This window comes from Natator depressus, chromosome 3, assembly GCF_965152275.1.
Source record: "Natator depressus isolate rNatDep1 chromosome 3, rNatDep2.hap1, whole genome shotgun sequence".
Lineage (NCBI taxonomy): Eukaryota > Metazoa > Chordata > Testudines > Cheloniidae > Natator > Natator depressus.
Genome location: NC_134236.1, coordinates 49,808,090 through 49,823,372, shown reverse-complemented (window position 1 = coordinate 49,823,372; position 15,283 = coordinate 49,808,090). Strand labels below are relative to the sequence as shown.

The window sequence follows — 15,283 nt, the reverse complement described above, 5'->3', positions numbered from 1 at the left end:
CAGAAGAGTAAGATCCTATGAAAACTGCCCTGAACCTAGGGGGCATCTTAATGCGGAATGCAGCAGCATGAGGAAAGTGAGTGCAAGGAGTAGGATTACCTTTACCTAGCCTCTTGTTCCTTGAAAATGGATCTTGGTCAGTTCGAAGAAATTCAGTGGCCAAAACAGTTGAGTCTATAGCTAAGTTAAAGTGACAACACCAACTTCAAAATTACACATTTAACTGTTTTTTTTTTTAAATCTACTCTGGTTCCAAACAACACTGTAACTGACATTAGATTTTTACTGTGGTTATTTAAAGCACTTTGTCTAGTATTTTTTTTTAAAGGGTGCCTTAAGTACACCTTTAAGTCCAAATGTTCAGAAGAGACTACTGATATCGGATGCCTAAAATGAGACATCGAAAAGGGGTCCCCATTTTCAGAAAAGGCTGGCCCCTGTAAGGGCACTCAAAATTTGAACGGCACTCTGGACCTAATCCAAAGACCACTGAAATCCATGGAAAGTGTTCCATAGACTACAAAGGGCTTTGGATGAGACCCAACAAGCCTCAGTGTCCCCAGATGTAAAATATATACAATACTCATTTGTAACATGGTACATTTTTCTGGAAACACATGACACCAGTGCTTTTGGATCTCCACTGGCTACCTATTAAGAATGACTCCAAATTTAACAAGCTAGTTTTAACCTTTCAACACCCAACTGGCCTGTGACTTATTTCTGAAAGACTTTCTCTACTGCCACAGCTGAGAATCAAAATGGCATTTGAGCTGAAGCCCCACTCATATGAAAAGCCTTGTCTAAACCAGGAAAATGCATTTGTGATGGAGAAACTGAGTTAACTGTGATTAATCGACAGCCCTAATTCAAACACACTGAATGAATCCATTTTCAAGCTTTTAACACTAAGAAATAAAAACCAGAAGGCTCACCATTTCCACTTTTGTAGCAACATCTTAAATTTAAGGTGAGATCATACTTCTAGAATACCAAGGAATTAGGTGATTTTCTCACCAAAGAATATAGTCCAGAAAAGTAAAAAAAGTTGATTAAAAATAGCTACGCGATAGGAAGTTTGCAGATTTATTGCCAGTGCAAGACTATTTGATCAAAATTAGTTATTTGAATTTTACTCAGATTTATTATGCATATGTTTTTTTATTTTCAATTTTAAAAATATATCATCTATTTCTGATGAACAAATCTCTAGAGTCATCTATTTCTGGCCAGCAGATCACTTTCTCTAAGAGAAGAGGGTCTGGTCCTGCCCCGTGGTGAGGGTGGAAGACAGATTTGCAGAGTGAGTCCACCCGACACTCATCCTGCAACAGTGGCTCCTGTCCTGCAGGGCTGGGCAAAACCTGAACAGCACTGAGTCCCTGTGTGTCAGGTTGCCCAGACTAGGAAGTCAGGCTCAGCCCCATGGGACAGGAGCTGCTAGTGTAGGGTTTTTCATTTTATGTCAGTTTATATGTTCTTTTAGATTTTTATTTAGTGGTATTTCAGATTTCCAAAAAGCATGGGGCTCTACAAAGTTCAAGTTCTATGCATGTTATCAGTCAGGGCATGAACAAATAAAATATAGATTTCCCATAATTTCAAATTTCATACTTTCATTGTTCTTTTAGGTTTCTCCACTACGTATTTCTCTCATATTACAGATCTCCCTACTTATCTTACAAAACCATACAATATCATCAGATCCCAACACTAACATCTAGTCTGAGTACCTAAGCCCCAGAACTGATTACCTGTAAACACTAAATAATTTCTAGTGTATTGTATTACAGTAGCATCTTAAGACCCCAATGAAGGATCAGAGCCCCAATATGCTAGGCAATTCACATATACAAACTAAGACTGTCCTTCCCAAACAGTGGGTGGCAGGAAGATTCTAGATGGATTGCCATGTCCAAGGCCAGATTATAGGTAATAGTGGCTCCAAAAAAGGACAAAATGTAGTTGGTGGGTCACCTTAGTAAAAACTTTGGGAACCATTTTACCAAGAGAAAGTTCCCAAAGAGCTTATAAGAAATGATTACTCACCCTATTCAGTAGCTGTGGTTCTTTGAGATGTGTCCCCCTACGGGTGCCCCACTCTAGATCTGCTAGCGCCCTCTGAGGCTTTGAGCAGAGATTTTTCATAGCAGCGTCCATTCAGGCTGTGCGTGCATGTTAGTCAGTCTCATGTCCTCTGCCGTTGTTATATAGCACTGCGCGGAAGAACCGCCTTCAGTTCCTTCTACCATGAAGATCCATAACAGAGAACTCTGAAGCAGAGGGGAAGGAGGGGAGGTAGTGGAGCATCCATAGAGACACACATCTTAAAAAGAACACAGTTACTGCGCAGGATGAGTGTCATAAATATAAAGGGAAGGGTAACCACCTTTCTGTATACAGTGCTATAAAATCCCTCCTGGACAGAGGCAAAACCCTTTCACCTGTAAAGGGTTGAGAAGCTAAGGTAACCTTGCTGGCACCTGACCCAAAATGACCAATGAGGAGACAAGATACTTTCAAATCTGGAGAGGGTAGGGGGAAGAGTTGTCTGTCTGTCTGTGTGATGCTTTTGCCAGGAACAGATCAGAAATGCAAGCCTTCCAACTCCTGTTAAGTTAGTAAGTAATCTAGCTAGAAAATGCGTTCGATTTTCTTTTGTTTAATGGCTGGTAAAATAAGCTGTGCTGGAGGGAATGTATATTTCTGTTTTTGTGTCTTTTTGTAACTTAAGGTTTTGCCTAGAGGGATTCTCTATGTTTTGAATCTGATTACCTTTAAGGTATTTACCATCCTGATTTTACAGAGGTGATTATTTTTCCTTTTCTTTAAATAAAATTCTTCTTTTAAGAATCTGATTGATTTTTCATTGTTCTTAAGATCCAAGGGTTTGGGTGTGTGTTCACCTCTACCAATTGGTGAGGATCATCATCAAGACTTCCCCAGGAAAGGGGCTGTAGGGCTTGGGGGGATATTTTGGGGGAAGATGTCTCCAAGTGGTCCCTTTCCCTGTTCTTTGTTTAAAACGCTTGGTGGTGGCAGCATACTGTTCAAGGTACAAACTTTGCCCTGTCCTTGAGAAAAGTTTTTAACCTAAGCTGGTAAGAATAAGCTTAGGGGGTCTTTCATGCAGGTTCCCACATCTGTACCCTAGAGTTCAAGGTGGGGAAGGAACCTTGACAATGAGTAACCATTTCTTCTTCTTCTTCAAGTAGTGTCCCTATGGATGCTCCACTCTAGGTGACTACTGAGCAGTTCCCTCTACGGTAGGGGGAAGAGGGAGACTTTGGAGTAGTGTGTAGTACCGAAGAAAGTACAGCCAAGCCAAACACTGTATCAGCAGCAGAGTTGTGAGTTATGGTATAGTGTTCAGCGAACATATGTATAGATGCCCAAATATTGGCCTGACATTTCACAATAATGGCACGTTCTTGAGGAATGCCACAGAGGTGGAAATGGACCTTGTAGAATGAGTACATATATTCAAAGGTGTTTGAATACTGCAACACTCGTAGCAAGATTTAGTGCAGCCTGATATCCACTTCAAAAGTCTCTGGTTAGACTTTTCACTTATCTGCTACCAAGACAAACAACCTATAGGTCTTTCTGAAGGACTTTGTCCTATCCAGATAGAAGGCGAGGGCTCTCCTGACATCAAGGATGTGTAGCAGTGCCTTCTGGTTATCTAGATCTGGTTTGGAGAGGAAGACAGGCAAGTGAATGGGCTGGTTAATATGAAACTTAGAAAAAGCTTTCGGTAAAAATTTGGGGTGGGGACAAATTTGGTATGACCCTGTCCTTAAAAGATAATGCAAAAGGGGGTATTCCATCAGAGCCCCTATTTCTCCAACCCATTGTGCTGACATGATACTATCAGCAATGCCATCTTTATTGACAAATGGAGCAGTGAGCAGGTAACCATTGGTTCCAAGGGTGGTCTTGTGAGGTTTTTAAGAACCAGATTGAGGTCCCATGCCTGAGTAGGGCATTAGATTGGTGGAGAGAGGTTTCTAAGCCCTCTGAAGAATCTCACTGTGGGCAAAGACAGAATAACCCTCTATTGGAGGGTGGAAAGCCATGACTGCTGCCAAGTGGACTCTTACGGAGGTCATTGACAGTTCCCAAGGATTTTAGAGTTAGGATGTAGTCCAGTATATCTGGTAGTGATGAAATCATTGGTGGAACATGCCTGAGGTTACACCAACCGACAAACCTCATCCATTTTTGAGTACGTGTAGCAAGTAGATTGTTTCCTGCTGTGTAATAATAGTCTTTTGATGCCCTCTGAGCAGGTTGCCTCTAATCCCATGAACCATCAGCCAACTATGCTTTGAGATGAAACACTGCAAGGCTGGGGTAAAGGATCTTCCCACCTTCCTGTGAGAGGAGATGAGGAGCAATGTAGAGAGTGATTGGAGAGCAATGGCCAGCTTTATCGGACAAGGAAACCACGTTTTCCTGGGCAAGGTCAGAACTATTAGGATGATTCTGCTTGTCTTTCTTTATTTTGAGCATAAAACTTTGGCTTTTAGGGGAGTCAGCAGGAATGTATACAGGAAAGTTGACGACCAGTGAAGGTGAAAAGCATCCCCCAGGGATTGGTGAGCCAGACCACCCCAGAAGCAGAAGAGGATACATTTGTTGTTTAACTCTGTGGTGAACAAGTCTATCTGAGCTGTCCTGCATTGACTGAATATGTGGTGTAATATGCTGGGGTCTATTTCCCACTCATGTTCTTGGAAGAAGTGCCTGCTGAGTACATCTGTGGTCACATTCTGAACGCCTGGGAGATAGGCCATTGTGATGATGAGCTGGTTGTGCATGCATCAGTTCCAAAGCTTGACAGCCTCAGTGCAGAGAGAGGAGGATCTGGCTCCTCCCTGACAATTGATGTATCCATGCACATTATATTGTTCATCATGACCTTTGCTATATTGGGACCTTTGGGTGGCCATCTCCAACAATCTTCCATAGCATCGAGCACCATAGAGAAGGACAACCCGTATCACCTGCTCCACCCAAGAGACCTGACCCTCAAGAGCAATTCGAGGAACAGGAAGCTAGAGCCGATGAAGAAGTCTCACTCACAGCCAACATCTTGTCTTTGTCTCCGGATGAAGCTGTCATGCCTCTGCCTCCATTCTTAGCAGATGATGTTAAACACTTCCAGGATCTAGTCAAGAGAATTGCAGATTCCTTGTGGATCCCTCTCAAGGAGGTTAAAGAGCCTTATCATATGCTTGATATCCTCCAATCACCCTCACCTGCCTGCATAGCTTTGCCTGTCAACAAAGCCCTTCTGGACCCAGCGAAGATCATCTGGCACACTCCAGCTACCCATGTGTAACTCCACTGAAGTTAAAGAGACTCCATGCAAATCTACCGATAGGATTTGTTATTAGTTGTAGTAGTATACCTTTTTGCTTAGAAATCCAGTCATGGATCAGGACCCGATTGTGCTAGGTGCTGTACAACAGATCGACACTGACAGAACAATAGAAAAGTACAAGCAATCAGTGAGACAGTATTCATCAGCACAATAGGCTGTGGCCTTAGCACATTAGTAACCTAACCATTGTCAACTTTTTGTAGATATCATGGAAAACAAGAGTTTTGAGGAGGAATTTGAAGGAGGGTAATGAGTTCATTTTGCAGATGTTTACAGGAAACTCCTCCCACTTGTGAGGGGCTACATGGGAGAAAGCAAGAAGGTGCTTGTTTGAAAATTTAACAAGTGGGTGATGGAGGCTGGCTCATGCGCTGATCAGCAGTGAGAGCTGACATTTCAAAAGTGAATGAGAAATGTTAAGTAGGATGGAGACAGGCCATGAAAGGCCATCAAACATAAGCTACTTGTCTTCATTTTTAAGCAGCAGAAAAAGGGGAGTCAGTGGAGAAATATAAAGAGAAGGTGACATGGTCAAAGAAGATGGCTAGGAAAATCATCTTTGCAGCAGCATACTGCATGGATATGAGCAGGACAAGTTTGCATTTGTCAAGGCCAGAGAAAAGGATGATGCAGTGATAGAGATGTATGATGATAATAGTCTGGATGAGCGTTTTAGCTGTGTGGATAGATACCAAAGGCCATATCTTTGAGATATTATGCAGAAAGAATCTGCACAGTTTAGAAGGAGCCTGTATGTGAGAACCTAGAGAGAGGTCCTGAGTGGACTATGATGCCATGGTTACAGGCCTGAGTGACAGACAGGATGATGGTGTTGTCCAGTGAATGAGAAAGGATGTGGCAGGGAGAATTGGAAGGGTTTAAGAGCACCGTTTTACCTGTGTGAACCTATGAAGAGATCCTGAATAGATGGAATAGAAGGAAAGGAATTCATGAGGAAAGATGTAAGGAAGCATTTCCCCCCTGCCCCCGCAGAGGAAAGATGTGCTGTTACAAACTTTTGGAAAAAAGGTTCTTTCTCCATGTCTGCACATGTTCAGATTAAGTGCACAGTCACATAATGGTTTGTTGGGACTGCCCAACACAATTCAATACTGACTTTGGTTTTTTTTGTTTTGCTTTTATTAGCCCCATGGTACAGAGTATTTACAATTGAAGAACTTCAAGAAACCATGTGTTCACACTGAATACAGAACGTTAAATGTAAAGTTAAGTTAATTTGGGAGTCAAAAATTTGACTTCTGTTTAACATGTACATGTTTAGTCACATGAAAGGCTCCAGATTCTGTAAGGTCATATTAGAATGATAGCATAGTATGTAAAGATGATTTCCTCTTCAATTCTGTTTGCTCAGCAATTCTTCTCACTAAAACTGTAGCTTAGAATGTTAGCCATTTAAAGATTTATTATAGCCAGTTGTGAGTGTTGCAAATGTTGCAAAATGATTTCTTATTTCACTACTGTACAATCAGCATTAAAAAGCACCAGTAAAGTAGAATAGGGAAGAAATAGCATCTCAGCTATAGATAAAGTATTTATTACACAACAATCTCATTACAAAATGAATTCCATGCACATTAAAAAACAGGGCCATGCATTAAAATAAGGAATTGTTTAAAAAATAACTTTATAGATGTAAACTTCAGCAAAAAGCATTTGTGCTGAAAGTGAAGGCTAGCTAATTTAAAATTCACAAGCAGATATGAACAGCTGCCATCAAACACACAATGCATTAGCAACCAATCAGCACTGTTTAACCTTCAATTGCACACTCTTCTCAGATAATTTCTAAGCTTTTGCTCCCCTGATGAAGCTCTATTTGTCTGACATACAGCAATATTTTATTTTTGGCATAAGTAACTTCATAAGATGAAGGAAGAGGGAAGCCTACAACTAAAATACCTTCCATTTTTGTGAGGAAGATGAAATAAAAATGAATCACAATTCATAGAAATAATGGAAAAGACCTATTAGGTCATCTGTCTATTCCCTGCCAAAGCCTGATTCTCAAGTTATAAAGTCCAGTTTTAAACTATAACTTTTTTTGCCTTTTTAGGGACTAGAAAATATGTGATATTTTGTGGTTTCACTGGCTGTAACAATGTTTTTTTACAGTTTTACTTATACACTTCTATATCATATTGGGGATGTTCTTAGCTCTAGCATGGTCCCTCATTCATTGGGATAAGTTTATTTTTAAACTGCATACGCAAAGCCAACAATTTGATGTGCAAACATATGGAGAAAATCAAAAATTAGCTGGTTTGCCCATTTGCATAACAAATGAAGGATCTCTAAGTGTTAGGTAGCTAGTTTCAGCAACTAATTTTAAAAAGCTGACCCTTTGTTTTTGCAGTCTTTCCTTTTTACACATTACCAAAAGAAAACCTGGAGGCCGACAACGGATCTGAATATTATGGCACAAAACACTTATTTTTATAAGAACGACCATACTGAATCAGACCGACAGTGGCCAATACCAGGTGTTTTAGAGGGAATGAACAGAACAGGTAATCAATCAAGTGATCTGTCACCTATTCCCACCTTCTGGCAAACAGAGGCTAGGGACACCATTCCTGCCCATAAAAATTATGGAAAAAATTGTCAGCAGTGAAAACAGAGACACGTTCCAATAATTCCTCACACAGAGGATGGAATTTTCAAAAGCACTAAGTGTGAAACTAATGGTAGTTTTACCATTGAGTTCAGTGGGAATAAAGTTATACTAATGATGAGCATTTTTGATGATCCTACAAAGATGTTTTAATGAAAACAGAGAAAAAATAACAGCACACCAGAACAGTTACTCACTTGTATTTGTAACCGTTGTTCATCAAGATATGAACTGCATGCATACTTCATTCAAGCGTATGTGCACGCGGTATGCCAGAGCCAGAGCGCTTTCAGTAGCAGTACCCATCGGGGCAACGCTCATACACTCTGCTTTCTCATGGCTCCTTCCATGGCTATGAGGGCAGTGGCTTCCAACCCCCCCTCAGTTCTTTCGTACCAGAATTTGTGACTCAAGATTCCAATGCAGAGAGTACAGAGGATGGGTTGTGGAATACTCATGTGAGCCACATCTCAAAGAACAACAGTTACAATAGAGAAAAGTAACCAGTTTTTCTTCTTTGTGTGGTTGCACATCTGTATACCACGCAGGTGACTCACAAGCAGTTAGGCTCAGAGTCCACCTAATGAGAGACTGAAGAATCACTTTTTCAAAATCTGCATCAGATCTTGAAGCAGATTTGATGGCTTAATGTTGAGTTAAATGACAGAGGACAAAGTAGCAATATGTCAATATGGGAATGTCCCTCAAAAATGTCACTGAGGTAGCTTGAGTCCTTTTTGAATGGGTCAAAAGTCTCTGTGGAGGAGAGGTATTTGCTACTTTGTTCACCGTTGTGATGCTGGAAGTAATCCATCTGGAAATGGTTGCACAGAAATTGTCAGAATTCTTGCTATCAGCATAAAAGACAGAGAGCTGAGTAGCTAACCTGAAGGACCCAGTACTATCCAGACAAAAGGCCAAACTTCACCTTACATGCAAAGTATGAAGCCAATTGTCGTTTCTATTTGAGTGTGACTTCAGAGAATAAAAGTCAGCCCCGAAGAGCAGGCCGTCAATCTTGACTCCTTCAACTTTTCCAGCAACTCATCCATCTTTTTCTTGAAAAGACCATATACTTTGCAGGGGAGATCCTCTACCTTCATTACAGTATCCTGAGCTAGAGAGGAGATGCCAAAAGGGCCAAACATGTTGTGACACATGGCCAGAAAGCATTACGCATCCTACAGGATAAATGACCCAATTCAACCTTCAGGGACATATTGGTAGATAATTTTTGTGGTTGTGTGTGTTTACATACATATTGATAGAGGTTAACAATGTAATTGAACAGTTCCTGTATATGCTGTATTTTGTTAATCAGAGATCAAAAGGAGATCTTAACATTTAAATCACCTGCAAATGGTGGAAAACAGGCAATTGCCTTATGTTAATCCGTGTAGCTAATTTCTGGTGATGCTTAGGAAATAGGTCTACTTCAAAGTCTCTGTGATTGCCTATTGTTCACCTAAGAACTCCGAGCTCTCAAAGAAAGGCCTGGAACTGTATAAAGGTGTCTTGGGTACTGATCCTTTTTATCTCAGATCTGCTTGATGCTTTATACAGGGGAAGCTTAAGTCATAAGACTGAGATCTCCAGTCCCCCCTGGATCAGAACATTGGACTGATCTAGGGGCTAATTCTAAAAATTCTTTGCAACTCCAAAGCTCACCATCTCTGCTATGAAACTGATCTCAAAACTATACTCATGTCCATATGTATACTGATCTTTTAACCTACACACTCACTCTCTTCGTTTTTAATAAATTTTAGTTTAGCTAATAAGAATTGACTGTAAGCATGTATTTGGGTAAGATCTGAAATATTCATTAACTAGGGAGGTAACATGTCCAATCTTTTGGGACTGGTAGAACTTTCTTATATGATGAATACGATTATCAGTAATCCTCCTCATATTTGACTGGGGTGTCTGGATGGAGGCCTAAGGCTGGTTTGCTTTAAGGGAACTGTGTTTTGGCTTCTGGATAACAAGTAAGGTATTGCAGAAACAGTTTTGAGGCTAGCTTGGTGGATCTAAGTATTTGAATGACCACAAGATTTGAGGATTATCTGCCCCATTCTTTGCAGTCTGCCCTAATAAAGTAACCTCAGTGTGGCTCCCCTGCAACCCCAATCACACATTTCTCATCTTAACGGCAAGAGACAGTGGTCTGGGAGAAGAGTCCGAGGCATCAAACAAAGCCCTGGGAGTGTTCTTTGCCACATTTTGACCCTCCAATAGAATCACATTTTCCTTTTGTCATCTGCCAGATTCTACACAAAAAGTCCCATCTTTTCCGTAAGTGGAATTGATGGCAGGCCATAACAGCTTGGTAATTTGTCACTGTGACAGGGGTCACTCACCATTGTGGCACCTCCTATTGGTTGTTTTGGGAATTAGCTCTGCATGGTAGTGCACCTTTTTCAGGTGGTGCCTCACCGCCATCACTTTCGTTCCAGGACACGTGCCACTCCCAGGACTCTGGCATCCTCTTCAGTGACGCTGCCATCCAGCTGTGCCACACTCTGTTTTCCCCCCTTCCGGGGGACCTGCAATCTCTGTCCAGCCACTTCCCTCAGTGGCAACTGCAGTCCATTATCCTGTGGCCGCTTCCAATGCAGCTGCAGCACCCTCTTATGCCCTTACCTCAGGGTCTTAGGCTGCAGGCCCTAGCAGCTAGCCAGGAGCTCTCTCTAGTTTCCCCAGTCCCTGCTTGAAGCATTGCTCTGTCCAGGGCACTGGCAGTTCTCTGAGGCCTCCAGAGACACAGTCCTTCCTCCCTGAGCTCCCAGCAGAGAACTGAACTCCTCTGTCCTGCAGCTCCCTTTTTATATGGGCCTGCTTGGCTCTGATTGGCTGCCTCCGGTGCAGCCTCCCTAGAGCTGCTTTTAATCCCTTTTCTGCCAGTGAGGGGCAGCCATCCCATCACCATCACCTTAATTCCAAGTGAGAAAGAAGAGAACATCTTTCTCCCTAGGGAATCAGTCTTCTTCCCTTCTCCATCAGCTGAAGTGGTTTGTGCTTGTCCAGACCTCAACCTGCTACATAGCCATCATCATCATCAAATTAAATACAGGGTGTGTGTGAAAATATGAAAAACCCTCCAAGGATATCTGATATAATTTGTCTTCCGTCTTGGAAACAGGCTGGCAAGAGGTAGAAGTGGATCAAACCATCTTAGCAGGGTGCAGCAAAGCAAGAATTAGTAACAACATCCTACTCTTCAAGATAGCCCCACAAATGCTGATCAGATGGGAAGTTTCCTCCATGGCTACTGAAGGCAATCCACCAGGTAGTGGAACTTCAGAGTGTCCTCAAGGGAAGAAGCAAAAGCCACTCCAACACACTCACTTGATAGATCTGGATCATAGTCTGTACCAGTTTTCAAAAAAAAAAAAAAAAAAAAAAAAAAAAGAGCTATCTTCTCATCTTCTTTTTCAGAGAGAGAATTAGGTGCCACTGTCTGAGATGCAGATGGATCCGGTGGAACCAAATCCAAGGACTTGATCATTGCCAGATCCTTTACAGATGAAACATCACCTCTCCATTCATAAGGAGGACAACTGAAAATTTCCTGTGGTGGTGACACTTAGGAAGGCCATGGAGCCCTGGACTGCCAATCTCCCCAGCAACTGGGATCTAAGAACATTGCAGGAGGAGAAGAAAAAGGAGGTAAGAACCGGGAGCAAACATGTTTCTTTATTCTTTTTCTCTCTGTATCTCCGTCAGAGCAGAGAAATGCTTAGAAGCCAAATTATGTACATCAGACACCAAAGTAAAGCCCTCTTTGGAACCAAAGATGGACCTGGAGCAGAGCAGAGACTGAAGCCAGAGCAGAAAACCTAGATGGAACAGGATCCGATGAAATACTCAGGTCCTTGAAGCTGAAACTGTAACAGGGCTTAGTTTCAGAGCCACAGAGACCCTGTCAGAATCAGACTGATCTGACAAACCTGATGTATAGGATCTGACATTGCTAACATGTCTGTCTTCTTCTTGCCTTCTTTTCCAGAACCAACACAGCTAGAGCAGACAACGAGGTTCTTGGTTCCATAGCAGGCAGTAATTTTTTCAATCAACAGTGTCTTTGAAGCCCTGAGTAGCAGAATCTGGGAATTGGACCAAACAAAGGTTCTGATATCCTTGGACCTTTAAGCTGCTTTGACTTGCTGGAGGAAGTCACAGGACCCAAGACTGGTGTCTTAGACTTTGGATCCAACAAGTGCCTGGAATGCACCAGTTTAGCCTCAAGTGCCTCCTTAAAGAGAAGCAGCTGCAATCTGCTCTGCCTCTCCTTACAAGCTCTAGCTTGGAAGTCCAGCAGGTGGAACGCTCAGATGGAAAGTAGCCCTCTTCCACGCACTGCATGCACCTGATATGGTCTTCCAATGCCAGGAGGACAGCTGGGCACGAAGCATCTCTTTTGAACCCCAGCTTCATTTTTGTCTTCAGTTCTGACATAACCCGAAATCGAGCTACTAACTAACTTAACTATATCACTATCACTACACTATAAACTATTCTAAACTACTACCAAGACAGTGAGAATGGAGAAAAACTCAGATCCAAATAGCCTGGAGCAGTTCACTTCCATCTGACACAGTGGTTGGAAAGAACTGATGCAATAGAGGGCACAGCACCTTTTTCTTATAGGGTCACACTCAGAATGTTTGGTGATGCGGGAGTGGGGGGTGCAAGTGCTTTAACAAACACTGCTTGGAGAAAGTGTACCATTAGGCACACAGAGTCTAAACTTTCTGAAGAAATACTGACTCACAAAGAGGCTCCCTGAAAAGGGTCAGGGAAGGCGGGTGGGAGAAGAGGATGGATAGGAATTGGATACAGTATCCCAGTCACATAATGCTTGGGAGCTACTTGTCTGTTGTTACGGATTCCTAGGCTTTGAAGAAGTGGAACAATCTTTCCCCAAATGGAAGGGAAACAGCGGAAAGATTGCTGATGACCGCATTGATATGTTCAAGGGAAATGTCAAATGTGTTGCTTTCCCACAACTGAGGACAGGCTGGCTGATTTGAGTTGGAGCTAAAGGACTTCCTTCTCTGTGACTTCCGCCTCCTCCTCTAAAAGTCATTCTGCCCAAAGGTTTTCAGGCTGCTGAGAGTATTGTTGTTACAGGGTCTTGTACTGCTCTCTCTCAGGGGCAGGGGTAAAGGTCTCCAACAAACAGAGCTTAGCATGGGAGTTTTTTAAATGACTGCAAAGTTCCATCAGTTTTGTCAGAGAACAAAAATTGACCATCAAAAGGGAGATCCTCTATGGTTCATTGGATGTTAGGGGCAAATCTGCCAATAAGCGCAAGACCCACCAACGTAGAGGAGGAACTTTGTCACAATACATATATATGCACAAAGTTATTAATAACTTTTTCAAATACAATTTGCTTTGAAACCCAACAAGATATGAAATTGCTTCTGATTGTCCTGATGTTAATAAAAGCCAAAAGTTCATTTTACATATATCAACACAAATAAAAGGTACATGGCAGTAATATATTCATTTTTAAAGCCACCATAAAATGTCACACTTCTATCTGTGAAGTGTCATGTTTTCCTATGGCGCTATATATCAATGGGGGGGAAAAAGCAGCTGCTTTACACACACATCCATGTGAAACTGTGCACATCACTGGCTATGTGAATCCCCTTCTTATGGCTATTCCCTCCAAGAGACAAATTACCCCTTCCAAACAAGGTAGAGAAGTAGCTGAGTCATCTAAAAAAGGCAAGGACTGATTCTGTGGCTAAAATGAAAAACATAAGAAGAAAAGCTGGGAGTGAAAATTAAGAAAAGGTAGGAGCTCAGTTAGGAACACTATCTCCTGTTCTTCTTATACAGGAAGCAGGATGATTTGGCTACTTGTTACTGGATGAGTCCAAAGGGCCATACTACTGGTTCACAGTTTAGAGCTACCTCCATAATCCATTCACCAGTGGACTCATTCATCAGTGATGGATTATGAGATATGTTCTTCCTGGATTAAACACATCAAAAAATAAGTTAATGCTCTGGGTGCCATAATTTTGAATTTGCTGTCTTTTGTACATGAAGAATCTGAATAATAATTTTACATCTAATCATATAAAAGAAACTACGAGAGAGAAAGTGTTTTGGTAACAGCTATGGAACATTTTTCTTTAGCTGTTCTTGTAAAGGCAATGTCACATACTTGGCTCAAAATAAATGTTTACATTTCCTTTATGAAATTGTACATTTTCCTATCAATATGGCATTGAAATGAAAAGAACACATTTTATTTCAGTTTTTCCATTTTCATCCATCAATACAGATCTGAAGAACTTTGATTACAAATATAATTCTCTTAAATTTATGGATGAATAAATGTATGTTTCTTATTCATGTTACCTGAGGTGATTAAGCAAAGGCTGCAGTCTCTCATCAGATTGTACAGCAGGCAGTGATCGTGCTGTCAGCTAGAAGAAAACAAGATTTCAGTTAACAAAATCTCATAATTAGAGAATGTGATAACGTAGCAGCAATGATATAAGAAATTGTTTCAGTTATATATTTTTTTCCTTAGGGTAGCATGGGACACATTACACTTTCTCCATAGATCTGATAACGTGACAAAATACAGTATTTCTAAAACTGTAGTAAACTGAAATATTTATCCATAAATTAATGGAGTTACATATTCAAAAATGCATTTGATTTTAATTTTATTTTAATTAAATAGCAAGCCTAGTGTCTGAGAGTTTTATGTTTACTTTTAACAAAGCATATTTAAATTAGAGGGCAGTAATGTTCAACATAGATGCCCCATGGCCATTATAAAATATAAATAAAAATAGATTTGTAGCCAATCTCAGATTTATATAAATATTGTGTGGTTCTTCACAAATGTATACAAAGATTGATGCCTCTGTATAAATCATGGTATGTTACTTTGTCCTGTAAACTTTCCATCTTACCTGTTTAGCGTAACTATTTAAAGATGCATAATTATTTAAGACTAACTCCTTTTAGGAGGATTATCAGTTAGCCTCTGCAAATTCTACAAGTACCTGTCTCATGGGAAGACTGGAAAGATGTGCATTAACAAACTAATATGATGTGCATGCACTTATTTCCATTTTAATATATACAGTGCGAATTAGAAGCATTCTAGCAGTTTTCATAGACTTAGAGTCCACCCAGGATATCTAGTGTAACCCAAAGACTCACATCCGAGGAGTCTAACTGCTTCCAAATACAGTCTGCATTTGGATGGCACAGTGGAAGAGTGT

At 41.1% G+C, this 15,283-nt stretch overlaps 1 protein-coding gene across 4 annotated transcripts in view; it reads right to left on the bottom strand.

The window, feature by feature from the left end:
- The window catches only part of PRIM2 (DNA primase subunit 2), a 297,206-nt gene that overhangs the window by 112,893 nt on the left and 169,030 nt on the right, over positions 1-15,283 (bottom strand). For all 4 annotated transcript variants that reach the window (XM_074947892.1, XM_074947891.1, XM_074947893.1 and 1 more), the window contains one exon: positions 14,403-14,470. In XM_074947892.1, the coding sequence (XP_074803993.1) occupies positions 14,403-14,470 (68 nt within the window). The remainder of the gene's footprint in view (positions 1-14,402; positions 14,471-15,283) is intronic.